The 15,238-nt window shown below is 42.1% G+C and overlaps 2 protein-coding genes and 1 pseudogene across 2 annotated transcripts; 2 read left to right on the top strand and 1 right to left on the bottom strand.

The window, feature by feature from the left end:
- The first annotated feature begins 4,159 nt into the window (after nucleotides 1-4,159).
- On the top strand, nucleotides 4,160-5,098 carry LOC114107524 (olfactory receptor 7G2-like). Its single transcript, XM_027954939.2, has one exon. It carries the CDS (start codon nucleotides 4,160-4,162, stop codon nucleotides 5,096-5,098), a length of 939 nt encoding a protein of 312 aa, XP_027810740.2.
- Nucleotides 5,099-6,061: 963 nt separating this feature from the next.
- Nucleotides 6,062-6,882, top strand: LOC139702553 (olfactory receptor 7G2-like; annotated as a pseudogene).
- A 6,980-nt stretch (nucleotides 6,883-13,862) lies between these two features.
- LOC114107519 (olfactory receptor 7G2-like) lies at nucleotides 13,863-14,822 on the bottom strand. The gene has a single exon (XM_027954933.2). The coding sequence runs from the start codon at nucleotides 14,799-14,801 to the stop codon at nucleotides 13,863-13,865; it is 939 nt and encodes a 312-aa protein (XP_027810734.2). The 5' UTR covers nucleotides 14,802-14,822.
- Nucleotides 14,823-15,238: the final 416 nt, after the last annotated feature.

Raw genomic sequence — 15,238 nt, 5'->3', positions numbered from 1 at the left:
ATATATTTATATTTATTGAAGGCACAATTACATATTTCCCTTCACTCCTCTCCATCACTTCCTTGACGCAAGAACAACCTGGTAAATTTCCCTGTACAAGGTTTCTTATTGTGTATGTATCTATGTATAAAGAGAACTGGCAAACACCATAATATCAATCAGAAGTGGATAAATTAATGGTGAAGTAACAGCACTGTGTAACAGTCTTTGGTAGTTAATATTAATGAAGTAAAGAAAACATTAAAAATAAAATACATATTAAGTAAAAAAATCTATAATAAAATGAAGTGAATAGGATGATACTGTTTCTTTGCAGCTTTTTAACATGAAATATGCAATTACTTGTGGATGAATAATACCACAACCCACAAAGTCCTGGGGGAATCATGTACACCAACGTAATACCCTGGTTCTGCTGTTGGATGTCAAGAAGCAAAATAGTTTAAAAAAAAAGGCTTCAGGTCTACATCTGCTATTGATTGCAGTAGTGATACTTGAAGTGAGGATGATGAAGCTGTAAGTTTAATAATTTGGTAGGTACCTCACCAGTCAATATTATTTTCTGTTCTTTTCTATGCTTGAACAATCCATTAGAGACATAGAGTACTTGAGCAGGTTTGCTAAATATTTAAAAGAGTCTCAAAAATCATAACTTTTGTAATACACTTCTCTTCTTCTATAGATTTTCACCACTTGCAGAGATGCCTTTGCTTATTTTTCGTCACAAGAAATCCACTGCTCCCATAATCTGCAGCTATAATTTTATAGTTGTTTCTCTCTTTCTCTCCTGGTTTTTGTTTGCTCCAGTGACCACTGCTTCCCTAGGCAGGACACACAGATTCCCAACAGGAAATGTCACGATGTCGTCCCCAGGTGTCGAGCACTGTGCTGGCTGACTTGGGCCTGCCCATTTCTCATTGCGACAACCCCAGCATGTGTTATGAGAGCTGTGAGGATGCTGTGGCCATTGAAACCCTGGAAGGAAGCTGGGTCACTGGGAGCCTGCCCTTAAAGGGGGCATTTGGATTCCATTCCTTCCCTTTCCCTGATTTTGTGTTCCCTGAACCTGGCCATGCTCTCCCTCCACGAGGTACCCTTGTCACTGGCTGAAAGGAACCGGCCAAATGAGCATGAAACAACACCTCTGAAGCCAGCTGCCAAAATAAACCTTTCAGGTATGTGTTAAGGCAACAGAGAGCAGATTACCACGTACCCCAGATAATATTTTAAAATGTGCTGTTTATGTCCTCGTGCATAGGACACGCCTTCATGTTTACCACTGAAGCAGTCTCCTAAGGACTTTAGTTAAAAAGTGATGACTTTGTTTATACCTTAAAAAGAGCACTGGAATTTACAGAGTGTCATAGAATAGTGAGCCAAGCCCAGGCAAGGAAGCTGAGCAGAAAAGGTGGTGCAAACATGACCTCAGAGGTCAGGAATCAGCCACCCTGAATCCCTCACTCCTGTAGTTGGTCTTCAAGGACATGCCCCCTTGGGGTCAGATTGTTAGTGCCATTGCTGGTCTAATGAGAAGCTTTGGGTATTGATCCCCAGGGACACTGAGACTGCAGGAATTATCCTGGGACCACCTCCCACAGCCGCCCTGCCCCAGCCAGGAAGCAGCATCTGGGCGTCTTCCACAGATGAGCCTTCTTGACCATGGTCTATTGCCTCATTAGGTGAGCCTGCATTTCCTGAAGTCACACCTTCTATCCTCGATATCCAGCTGAGATGTTGAATAACAGTCCTCTTCAATCCAGCCAGGTAAGTAACGTCCCAAATTTAATACTTTGCATGTGTCATATATCTATCAAATCCATTTATTATTGAGTTCAATTTAATTATATTTTAAAATACGCCTCAAACAAAAAAAAATGTACTGATTGAAGTTTCCTTCTTATTTTTCTTCATCATCCCTAGTGGTCATTTCAACACATTAAACACTTGCCTGATATTTGCATTTATCACAGTAGGGAGGTTCTCTTTCTTTTGTCTTTCCTCAATTGCCCTGACAAATCCTTTCTTATCAAAGAATACATAGTGCTAGCTGTGATAGTCCATGACAGTGAACTATCCCATAGGCCAGCACTGTACAGGTGACAGATGGCACTCTTGATTTTAAAAGAAAAAACAATCAGCTCAATTAGAACAATAAGTGAAATATATAGACATCTAAGAAAACAGGAATATAGAAATACTTCCCTAAAATATAAACCTATAAGTGAAATATATGTGCTAGGTGTCTTTGTTTTGTACATTTCTCAACATGAAACGTCCCTCAAGTTCTTTCCAGGTTCACTGAAGTGTATCTGAGTATTCTCCATATAGATTCAACGTGTTCCATGTGATGGTTGTTTATATGTATATATCACCAAATGAAAACCCCGATCAAGTGAGTTAAGGCATCCATCATGCAGTTCCAGTGGTAGAAATAGAATATCCAGCTTCTCTGTAGTTGACTGTTCCAATTCTCAGTGCATGTGGAGGAGTCTGGATGAAGTTGAGAGTGCTTGACACCGACACCCCACTAAAAGGTAAATGGTGTCTCAGAATCTTCTGCCTCTCCCTGTAGACAAAGACCATTGTACCATGGGGACACTCCTAGCAGGACCCTGACTGTCTTGTAAGTGTGTGTTTCTTATAATTGTACATTTTAGGGAAGTATTTCTATTTTCATGTGTTCTTGGATATCTATATATTTCACTTAGTCCTCTTATTGAGTTAATTGTCTTTTCTTTAAAAATTAATAATGCCACCTGTCATCTTAAGGGGAGAACTCCCTGAGATGGAGAGAATGTCACATATAGAGTTGCCCAGTTTCCCTTAGAATCCGACGCTATACAGGAGGACTTGCATTTCCATGGGGAGCTCTTATAACCTTCAAGCATGGAGGCAGCACTTTGATTTTTTTTCTCAGGTTCACATTAATGAATGCAGCCCATCAGCTACAAGAAATGTCATGAGTAGAGAAGAAGGCATTTTGTTATAGATTTAAGAGACATAGGGCTGGGGATGTAGCTCAGGGCTGGGGATGTGGCTCAAGGGCAGGGGATGTAGCGCAAGGGCTGGGGAAGTGGCTCAAGTGGTAACGCGCTCACCTGGCATGCGTGGGGCGCTGGGTTTGATCCTCAGCACCACATAAAAATAAAATAAAGATATTGTGTCCAACGGAAACTGAAAAATAAATATTTAAAAATTCTCTCTTTCTCTCTCTCTCTCGCTCTCTCTCTCTCTTCTCGCTCTCTCTCTCTTTTAAAAAAATAGACATGAATTTTTGAGTCTGGGTTTTGCTGTGCTAGTCAGGCTGGCCTCTGAGCTGTAATCCTCCTGCCCTAGCCTGTCCAGTAGCTGGGATCACAAGATGTAGCACGGCAGCTGGCTGAGATGGACACACTTTGAAGGCAAGGAAAAGACAAGAAGCTTTGGTCAGGAAGAAAATATTACAATTATAAAGGGATGTTATGAGTTCTGAGTGGTCATTTCACAGTGCTGGTTCTGTACTGTCCAGAGGTATTGGGAGATCTTGGTCTAGAATGAACTCAGCATTTAATTGGAGGTCAAACCCAGTCTGGGCTAAGCACTCACTGTGAATCCCACATCCATGACATAACCTTACCTTTCCTAGGTGCCCTCATGAGTATACAGTAAGAACTAATCCATCTGTAATTGAAAAAGACTTCCAGGTTATTTTGAACCAAGCCAAGGTTAGGGAACCCTAACTTTGGAAGACAGATTTCTAAGTCACATTCATGACTTGGTAAAGGCAGAGGGTGATTCCAACTGAATAACATGTCTTTTGACCTTTTTTCCATCTAAGCACTTAGCACAGCACGTGAAACAGAGTTTGTGTTCACTAAAAATGTTTTACATAAAGGGAGTGGAGACAGAGGAGGAGTGAGTGGAGGACTGGGGAAGAGAGGAAAACATCAGAATACTCGCTGGATTCCAGAACCGGACACAAGAAAGGTTTTGTGTATAATGAACGGGTTCTCAACACTCTGCACACATCCCAGCCATCCAGGGGGCTTGCTGAAACACAGACCACTGGTCCTTTAGCCCAGAGTTTCTCTCATTCTATCTTTAAGTCAAATGAGACTGCAGCTATCCCAACACTTTATGATCTTTTCACCTCATTCTTTGCATCAGAATCTTCAGCAACATGGAATCCAGAAACCACACAGCTATTTCAGAATTCCTTCTCCTGGGACTGACAGAGGACCCAGCCCTGCAGCCCCTCCTCTTCAGCCTGTTCCTGTCCATGTACCTGGTTACCATCCTGGGGAACCTGCTCATCATCCTGGCTGTCAGCTCTGACCCCCACCTCCACACCCCCATGTACTTCTTCCTCTGCAGTCTGTCTTTCAATGACATCTGTTTAAGTACAAGCACCATCCCCAAGATGCTGTCAGATATCCACACCCAGCACCAGAGTATCACCTACACAGCCTGCCTCTCCCAGACCTGCTTTGTCATAGTTTTTGCTGTCTTGGAAAATTTTCTCCTTGCAGTGATGGCCTATGACCGCTATGTGGCCATTTGCCACCCCCTGGCTTATACAACCATAATGAAACCCACCCTCTGTGCCCTGCTGCTGCTAATATCTCTGTCCATTAGCACTGTGGACGCCGTGTTCAACACACTGATGATTCTACGGCTGTCCTTCTGCACAGACCTGGAGATCCCCAACTTCTTCTGTGAACTTCCTCAGATCATCAGCCTGGCCTGTTCTGACACTCTCATTGATGACAACCTGATATACGTTGAAACTTGCATATTTGGTGGCTTTCCTCTTTCCGGGATCATTTTCTCTTATGTTAACATTGTGTCCTCTGTCTTGAGGATGCCATCATCAGGAGGAAAACACAAAGCCTTTTCCACCTGTGGGTCTCACCTGTCAGTAGTCTCCTTGTTCTATGGGACAGCTTTTGGGGTGTACATTAGCTCTGTAGTGACTGACTCCCCCAGGAAGACTGCAGTGGCTTCTGTGATGTACACTGTGGTCCCTTCGATGCTGAACCCTTTTATCTACAGTCTGAGGAACAGGGACATGAAAGAGGCCTTGAGGAAGCTCATCAGTAGAGTAGCTTCTCTTTTGTGATTAGTTATTTGCTTTATACTTAGGTTTCTAAAGTGGCAGGATTCCTAGGGAGCCATCAATGCTTGATATTCTGGCCTAACATTTGTCTAAGATCATGAAATAATGTAATATCTAGGTACATTTTAGCTTGACCTGAAACCTGATTTTGCCTTTTGTCTAAGTTTTTGGGTTGAACCCATGATTTCCATTGCTGAAACACAATTTCTTCCCTGGGTTTCACAGAAGTAGAGACTGAAGGAGGGGTACTAGTTTTAGCAGATTTTGTTCTGGTTCACTCTTAGAAATCTAGGTGAAGGTTAAATGGGTCAGGAAGATATTTAAGCAAATTCATGGTGAGAAAACCTAATAGTTTACAGGTAATTGTTTGATTGAAGCCATGAGAATTTCCTCTGCGTATTACCCCTGCTGTCTTTCTGAGTGATGGGCTTTCATAACCTCCGAAGTAAAGAGAAAGAAAAATTCTTCAGAGTTTAAAACAGTGCCCACCACACTCATATTCATTGTCTACAAACTTGCATAAGTAGACAATATCAGTTTTTTAAAATGATGGTGAGATAGTTGAGTCTCATCTTTGAAGGTGTGTTCAGTGCTACTAAGACAAAAAAGTCTATAACTAACATGCTGTAACAATGAAGAGAGTTAGTTACTTTTCTTGCAAGGACTTCCAAAGTAGGAAATGTACAGAGCAGAATAGGGCTTGCATCTGTCCTCCATGGGTGGCCTCCTCCTGGGACTAGTTGCCTTCTAAGACACCAGGTGGTAGCAGCAAATGCAGGTGTTGTTCCTGGACTTCATTCTTGCTCCTTGAGAAACCATTTATTTCATCCAATTCTCACTCTATCTTTCCATACTATTCACCAGCAACATGGAACCCACAAACCACACACCTGTTTCAGAATTCCTTCTCCTGGACTGACAGATAGCCCAGCCCTGCAGCCCCTCATCTTCAGCCTGTTCCTGTCCATGTACCTGGTCACCATCCTGGGAAACCTGCTCATCATCCTGGCCATCAGCTCTGACTCTCACCTCCACACCACCATGTACTTCTTCCTCTCCAACCTGTCCTTCAATGACATCTCCTTAAGCACAACCATCACCCCCAAGACGCTGGTGAACATCCTGAGACAGGATCCGAGCATCTCCTACACAGGCTGCCTCTCCCAGGTTGTCTTTGTCATTCTTTCTGCATACTGGGAAATTTTCTTCTTGCAGTGATGGCCTATGAACACTATGTGGCCATTTGTACCTTGAGGTACACAGTCATCGTGAAGCCCTGCCGCTGTGTCCTGCTGGTTCTGGTCTCCCTGTTTGTTGGTAGTGTGGATGCCCTCCTTCATACTCTGCTGTTGCTGTGGCTGTCCTGCAGATAACCAGAAGTCCCCCACTTCTTCTATGAATTGGCTCAGATTATTGAGCTCTCCAGTTCTGACACCTTCACTGATAACGTCATAATACTTACTGCAGTGTGTGTATTTGCTGGTGTTCCTCTCTCTGGGATAATTTCTCCTATGTTCATATAGTGTCCTCTGTCTAGAGAATATCATCATCAGAAGGAAAGCATAAAGCCTGTGGGTATCACCTGCCAGTTGTCCCCTTGTTCTATGGGACAGGTGGGGGCATGCCCATTAGCTCTGCAGAGACTGACTCACCCAGGAAGACTGCAGTGGCCTCAGTGATGGACTCTGGTCCCTCCAATGCTGAACCCCTTCATTTGCAGCCTGAGGGACAGGGACATTAAGGAAGCCTTGAGGAATCTCATGGGTAGGACAGCTTCTCTCCAGTGACGTGTCATTTGCTTTGGATTTAAGTTTCTAGAATACAAAAAAGTGTCAAAATTCCTTCTGAGCCAGAAAGCCTCCCAGATCCATCACAATTTTTTTTCTAAAAGGTTGAGACAAAATAATGTCCATGTGTACAACTTGTCTTGAAACCTGACTTTTCTTTTTATCTTTCTCTGTGATAGTGACACTTGATTTCAATTCTTTCAACATAGTTTCTTTCCTTGAGTTTCACAGAAGCAGAGCCAGTGAGCCTGGTTCCTGCTTTAGGAAATTGAGTTCTAGTGTACTCTTAGAAAAAGGCAAGTTGGAGAAGGTGAACAGGGGGAAACCATTCCATCAACATTGTGTTCACAGGTAGGGCGCAGCTTTCCCCTGGTCCTGTGGTGGTGAGGACATGCTAGATAAGAGCGTTTCCCCTGGGACTCCACTTTGATTCTGCACAGTCCTGTGATGTTAGATAAATGATGAAATCTCTAACCTTCAGCTCATTGCTTTGGTTTGGGGTTCTATTTTAGTGAGCATTTTTGAATAAATCTCAGAAAAGGAGCATTGTATAAATTGGACAGAACAGGGAAAGGTTTGTGTAAGTTCAAGTTCAGACGTGGAGACTATATTTAGCCTAATTCCATGGTTAGAGCTGTGTGTCTTGCATCTCAGAGGTAGACAAACTGTGAACACTGTGTCAAATGAGCTGAAATGTCCTGTGTGACATAGATATAAATGAATAATTCCCTGGAAAGCTGTATCCATACGAGGTCACGTTAGCAGTCACTCTTCTCTATTATTGATAAAATTCACATAACTAGCTACCTGAGTGGCTTGAGATGGTTCTGTGATATTGGAACCATCTCAAGACATTATGAAACATAGTTCTCCAGGAAAAGGATCTCTAATTCTTACTGACAGAAGGAAGAGAACCAATGTTCATTACAAGGATTCAAAAGTGGGGTCCATAGTTCTGGGGATTAGGGCATCACCAATTCTTACATGAGATGGCCTCTTCCAAAGACCTGTTCTCCTAAGAGTTCTCAGGTGGTTGCAGCAGATGCAGGTGTTTTGCCTGCACATATGATACCGAAGACAGTCAACTGAGTGTCCTCTCCTTGCCCTATCTATGGTCCCCCTCTCTATGGAGACACACAGCAGACATGGTATCATGAGTTGAATCAAGGGGCTGGAATGATATTCTATATCCAAATCACCCTCCCTTTTTAATATGAGCAGATATGATAAGATAGTGAATATTGTTCAATTTACAAGAGGATTTTTGCCTAGGATGATCTTATTCCCAACTACCTGGGTGGGCTGAACTGTAATTGCATAACATCTTAGAATACACACAGAAGTAAAGACAGAAATTTTATTAATGCAAGCAGTTTTTGATTGCCAATATTTATATATTTTTCTTTTACGATAGTATTTTGGAGGACCCCAATGAATATTTACCACCACTTAATAAATGCCTGTCCAATTTATTGTATGAATTTGCTTGTTTTTGACCTTGACGTGGTTTTAAGGACATGACTGAGTTCTGGGTCCTCATTGTCATTTCATCCCTGAGCATCTGAGAGTTGGTCCTATTGTTGGGTTAGCCGATGCTGGCTCATTTTCAGTCCTATTTCACATGATGTAAGGTAACAACAAAACACAGGGTGTCTTTCTGATATTGATAAATGTTATTTTCTGTTATTGTGAATAAAGATGATGGTATTTTCTGCTTCATGATTCCTGGAGGAAATGTAAGGTTGTTTCAATCTTGTGGTGGGTACCTTGGCTACGAGGGTATCAATGTCCTCTTTTGTGTAGTTCCATTGAACTGACCTGCTCACTAGATGATTTTCTGATGTTCCAAATCATCACAATTCATTTTCATTTACATAACCTGATAGTGGGAAATAATGTTTTGCTAACTGATATTTCTCTTTTAATGAAGTGGTGTCCTTCCCACATATTATATGAGTCACTTCCTTTTCTTCTTTTCAGAAATGGGTGTTTGCAATATTTCCATTGAGGTCTTGTCTTTTTCTAAATGTATAACAGCTCTTTATTTATTTGGAAATTCAATGCTTTATAATAATGTCCAAGTCACTAAAGAACATGTTAACACAAGAAATTATATTAAACCTGAACACCTGTGCATTTACTAAACACTATAAAGCTGATAACACATAAGCCAAACACACCAAAAGTGAATTGTCATAAATGCAGCTGTTATTTTTATTTCAGTGGCATCAAACCTACTGAGTTTAATTAGAATTTCAATTGACATAGAAATCCACATTTCATTTTATCTCCAATTCAGCAAAAAATAATGGCTCCTTCATGGGTCACTATTTTTCTGGTCTGTCTCATCTGACCAAGTTTTTGTATCTCTCCCTAAACTGGTAACTTATGTCTTCATTAATGAAACAGATTGACAGCTAAAATCAAGTTGCTTGGGTTACCAATCACCAAATCCTCCTTTCATGAACCATATGCATATTACATACTTATTCCATGTTGATTACATGGAATATTTTAGAAACAGCTAAATTTAAAAAAAAATGATAAACTTTTGCTAAATCATACCTAGAATCATCTCTTTCTTTGGGGAAGGTATTCTCTGTATTATCATGTTTTTATACAGGAAATAGGGAGATTTCATTAAAATGAAGTTTATATGACTTTTTTCCTCACATGGTTTGTTTCTAATATTGCTTCTTAGGATAAAACAACCTTCAAAGGCAGCTAGCCTGAGATACGATGAATTCAGTAGAGAGGAAGGGCGTTTCCCTGTGGGATGGGCTGTAAAGTTAGGTAAAGGAGAAGGAAAAGGTGGCCTAATCATGTTAACTCAGCTCAGAGCAAAGCCAGTGCCAGACTGAGAAAGGAGAGGAGTCTGACAGAGTAGACATCTCCTCCGTTGTCATTGTCCTGATTAAGAGGACATGACTCGACTTGTTGCACGTGAGTTCCTGCTGAAGTAGCCGTGTTGATGGGATGCTAGAGATGCCCTCCACTGTGACCTTCAGCCAGACACCCAGGGGACTGGTCTCAGTGTCCTCCGCCTTCCCTTACAGGGCTCCTCTTCCTCTTCCTCATCCAGCAGCTGCACAAGCAATCTGGAAACTTGGGATGAGAACATCGTGTGTCTCTTACCCTAAGACGCAGCCTAAAACAATCTGCACCTTTTTTCTTCTCTTTTTTCAACTCGCTGCATATATCATCTTTCCTCTAATTCCTGTGTTTTGGGAAAAAAAAACAACACATGCAATACTGCACATTAATGACAGTGATTTAATCATAGAGCTAAAAGTCGAGACCATCTTATTAAAATATGTGTCGATACCTGAGATTTCAGGAAGCACATTCTCTGCTCCTGAATGTGGCTCCTATTTTGATGCTGCCTCTAGCTATACACCACCTCTGTGGATGGGGAATTGAAGACCTTGATGACCAGGGGAGTCTCTGTGGCTGTTCTCAGGTGGACATTTTCAGAAGGCTCATAATGGAATCCAGCTGGCACTTCAGTGTCCTATCATAGTACTGATGCTCAGAGGTCTCCTGATGTGATGGTAGATGGCACATATTCCAAATTCTCATATCCTGAGTTCAAATGTTCCAGAATGTCTTTGTACAGATCCCTGAGAGGGCAGTGGTGAGGCACACTGTTAGACCTGGAGTGGGTTCAATACCAACATTTCTGATAAATGCCCAGGTGATACCACAATTACTGTGGGCCAAGGAGTTGTCTGTATTATTGTTATGTCACCCACACTTTACCCAGGATTCCTTAGCACCACGAAACCCAGAAACCAAAGAACCATTTCAGAATTCCTTCTCCTGGGACTGACAGATGACCCAGCACTGCAGCTCCTCCTCCTCAGCCTGTTCCTGTCCATGTACCTGGTCACCATCTTGGGGAACCTGCTCATCATCCTGGCTGTCAACTCTGACTCCCACCCCCACGGCTCCATATATTTTTTTCATTGACATCAGCTTAATCGTGGCATGTTTCCAAAGAGCATTGTAAAAATTGAAATACAGGATGAGAATATCACATATGCAAAAACTGTCTCCCAGGCCTGCTTAGTCTTGATCATTGGTGGTTTAGGAAATTGTCTCTTTGCAGTGATGACCTGGGACCACTATGTGGCCATTTGTCAGTCTGGAGATAGAGGATCCTCAAGAACCCTGCCCGTGAGCCCCACTGGCTCTGCTCTCTCTGTCCCTTGGCACTGTGGATGCCCTCCTCCACACTCTGGTGGTGCTGTGGCTGTCCTGTACAGGCCTGGAGATCCCCTGTTTCCACTGTGAACTTGCTCAGGTGATTAAACTCATCTGTTCCGAGATACTTCTCTCTTTGCCCCTGGGATCATTTCTCAAAAACTTGAATTGTCTGCTCTTTTTTGAGAATGCCATCAGCTGGCAGAAAGTGCAAATCCTTTTCCCCTGTGGGTCTCACCTGTCTGTTGTCTTCTTGTTATGGGACAGGTTTTGGGATGTGCATTAGCTCTGCAGTGACTGACTTCTCCAGGGGAACTATAGTGTCCCCTGTGATCTACACTCTATTCTATCAAGGGCTGAACCGCTTAATCTACAACCTGAGGAACTGGGACATGAAGAAAGCCCTGAAGAAAGTAATTGTGAACGTCTAGAGCGTTCAGGTCCCTGGGTAAGGGTCACGAAATAACCAGGACACAGGGGATGCAGAGCCAACGCAGCAAATGCAACTGCATGCTGAAGTTTATTTGCAAGTTCCTTTTATACACTTCTTCTAACAAAGCAAGCAATTCTTCAATAACACTTTACCCACATTGTCCAAATATCATGCCTCAGCGGATACACAGAGCTAGATTCAAATTGTTCCTGTTTGTTTGATAAGTACCCTCCTAAAGTTCTTTGTAGACATTATCTACTCCTCTGAGGATGCATTTGTTTCTTCAGAATGTACTGTTCCCAGGATAGGTATGCAGGAAGCTTCTTCCTCTTGGCCAAACCATGCAGAACTTGTGACTTGCGATAAGGGGAAGAGAACTTTTCCTCCTCCTAGCTGAGGTTTGCCTCAGCTGACCTAAATCACAGCCACAGCTCTTACAAAATGTCAGGCCTGAGGGAGCTAAACTCTGCACATTTAAACCCCAACAAGTAATTAATAAGATAATGTGTTTTTTTTTTAGTGATTGTCATAATATATAAAGCAGGTGTCTAGAATGCATCCATATGCCCATTTAGGGCTGTCCTAAAACTTTTTAATATGTTTTTATGAGAAAACATACTTCCTGATAAATAGTTTACTTTTGGAGCAGGTGTTTGGTGTAAAAGAGAGCAGCATGATCAAGGGGAAACCGGCAGTATAAAAAAAAAAACTCAAAGAAGAAATACAAATGGCCATCAAATGTGTGAAAAAATGTCCAGCTCCTTAGCAATCAGAAAATGCAAATGAATACTGTACTGAAATTTCAGCTCACTCCAGTTCAAACAGCAATTATCTAGAAATCAAATAATTAAAAATGCTCATGAGGATTTATAATGAGAGGAGCACAAATACATTTTTGGTGTGACTTTACTTATGTACAATCAAGATGGAAAGAAAGGACTGTGTTTGTGGCTCAGTGGTAGAGTGCTCACTTAGCACATGTGAGGCGCTGGGTTCAATCCTCAGCACCACATAGGAATAAATAAGTAAAATAAAGGTATTTTGTCCAACTACAACTAAAAAATATTTTTAAAATGATGGAAAGAAATATGAAAATTTCTCAAAACACCAGAAATCTATTATTGGTTAAAAATAAGAATCTCAATGGAAATATCATAGACAATTTCTTTCACAAAAAGGGAAAATAAATGATCCATAATATTTTAAACCACTATCAATCTCATAAGAGAAATGGGAATTAGTTAAATGCCATTATACACCCATTAGATTGGCAGGCCAAAGGCTATGTTCAGGGGATGATGTGGAACCCAGAAATGTCTAATATAATGTATATTGATTTCACCACTTAGGAAAACTCTTTGGAAGTTCCCCAAACTGAAAAGCTACTTTGTGATATCCACTAATTATACTCAAAGTATAAAACTGTTTTGAATTCCTTCAGAGCACATGGAGGAGAACACTAAAACAGTTATTATAATAGCAGAAAAATAGCTACCAGATGTCATCAACGTCAGAAAGTCTCTTTATTGTAAGCCCATCACACATAATGTAAAATTACAGAGATTGGCCCTAACAAGTAACTGCTAAATGAAATGATTGATTTTTGATCAAGGATGAGAATGACAAGATGTGGAATTCATCCACTAAGTCTGACTTTTGACAAGGTCAAATGGAAGAACATTTGTGGCATAAATACTGTCATTGATAAATTTCTGAAATGTCACCATCAATGTCAAACCAGCAATGTCATCTAATTGCTCAAATTTTACAGATATTGATTCTGAGTGTGGTAGATGGTTGGGAAGGATGTGGCTTGGTAGTGAGGGTTCAGTATTTATTCATAGGACATGAACGCCCACCATGTGCCTCGATCTAGAATGCAATTCTAGTGGCTCTACTCACATGATCTGGTAGAAGTTTTGTCTAAATATGACCACAACTCTTTAAATACTTTCTTTGTGTTCTTTCTATAATTTTCCTTCTTAGAGATTACCACAAAGAATTGCTAAAACAGAGTCTCTGCTCTAGGATTAGATTGTGTGGCACCCGACCAAAGAAATTATGCTTGAAGAATTGAAGTTTTATCAGCAGGACAAGGCATAGATATGAGTCAAGTAAAATGCAGCTGGTCATCGTGTTAGTCATTGTATTTATTTTATATTTTATTTTTGCAGTGCTGGGCTCCAACCAAGGGTCTCACACAGGCTCAGCAACTGCTCCAACACTAGGCCACATACCCACCCTGTTTAGGCATTTACAAAAAGGTAGGGGTAGAAAAGTCAGGTGTTCTGCTCACCAGGAATCTGGTAGCTCTGGTTTACTCCAGTGCAAAACAAATGATCCATCACAGAAGAGAAGTGACCCCACCCAGGAGCTTCCTCAAGGCCCCCTTCATGTCCCTGTTCCTCAGGCTGTAGATAAAGGGGTTCAGCATCTGAGGGACCACAGAGTACATCACTGAGGCCACTGCAGCTTTTCTCTGTGAGTCAGTCACTGCAGAGCTAATGTACACCCCAAAAATTGTCCCATAGAATAAGCAGACAACAGACAGGTGAGAGCCACAGGTGGAAAAGGCTTTATACACTCCTCCTGGTGATGGCATTCTCAAGACAGAGGACACAATGTGAAGGTAAGAGAAGATGATTCCAGAGAGGGGAACACCAGCAAATATCCCGGCTGTGACATATATCAGGAGGTTATTGATAAGGGTGTCAGAACAGGCCAGGGTGATGACCTGATCAAGTTCACAGAAGAAGTGGGGGATCTCCAGGTCTGAGCAGAAGGACAGCCTCAGCACCATCAGACTGTGCAGCAGGGCGTCCACCGTGCTGATGGACAAGGAGACCAGAACCAGCAGGACACACAGGTGGGGGTTCATGATGGCCGTGTACCTGAGGGGATGGCAGATGGCTGCGTAACGGTCATAAGCCATTGCTGCAAGGAGAAAGTTCTCCGATCCAGCAAAGATCAGGACAAAGCAGACCTGGGTGAGGCAGCCTGTGTAACTGATGGTCTTGCTCTTTCTCTGGATGTTCACCAGCATCTGGGGGATCGTGGTTGTGCTGATGCAGATGTCGGCCAAGGACAGGTTGGAGAGGAAGAAGTACATGGGGGTGTGGAGGTGGGGGTCAGAGCTGACGGCCAGGATGATAAGCAGGTTCCCCAGGATGGTGACCAGGTACATGGACAGGAACAGGCTAAAGATGAGGGGCTGCAGGGCTGGGTCATCTGTCAGTCCCAGGAGAAGGAATTCTGAGGAAATGGACATGTTTCTGGCTTTCATATTGTTGAATAATCTGACAGATAAGATACAGTTAAAAATAATAACATGAATGGACGGTGGCAGCAGCATCAGTTGGGAAGGAGTTAAAAATGTAAAGATTAAGCTCCACTCCAGAGTTATGGGTGATAAATTCTGGGGATGAGGACCAACCCTCCAGATGGTTTTGATATAAGCTGAACTTTGAGAACCAGTTCATTAAAAACAAACACTTCATCACCTGTATCATGAGCTCTCACGAGTATCCAAATAGTTCCCCCTTCTCCTTTCTCATTTGCTCCCTTCTGCTCAGCCTTCCTTTCCCCTGGAATCCCTTTATACAAGCCACTCTGGATGAGTACCAATTCTTTCTCATGGATTGTGCTCAGTGTTGAGAATAAAGAAAAGGATAAGGCTTTCAGACAGAATTGCCCATGCCTTCAAATAAACAAAAAGATGAT

Source organism: Marmota flaviventris, chromosome 1, assembly GCF_047511675.1.
Source record: "Marmota flaviventris isolate mMarFla1 chromosome 1, mMarFla1.hap1, whole genome shotgun sequence".
Taxonomy (NCBI): domain Eukaryota; kingdom Metazoa; phylum Chordata; class Mammalia; order Rodentia; family Sciuridae; genus Marmota; species Marmota flaviventris.
This window is presented reverse-complemented; position numbering and strand designations above follow the sequence as displayed.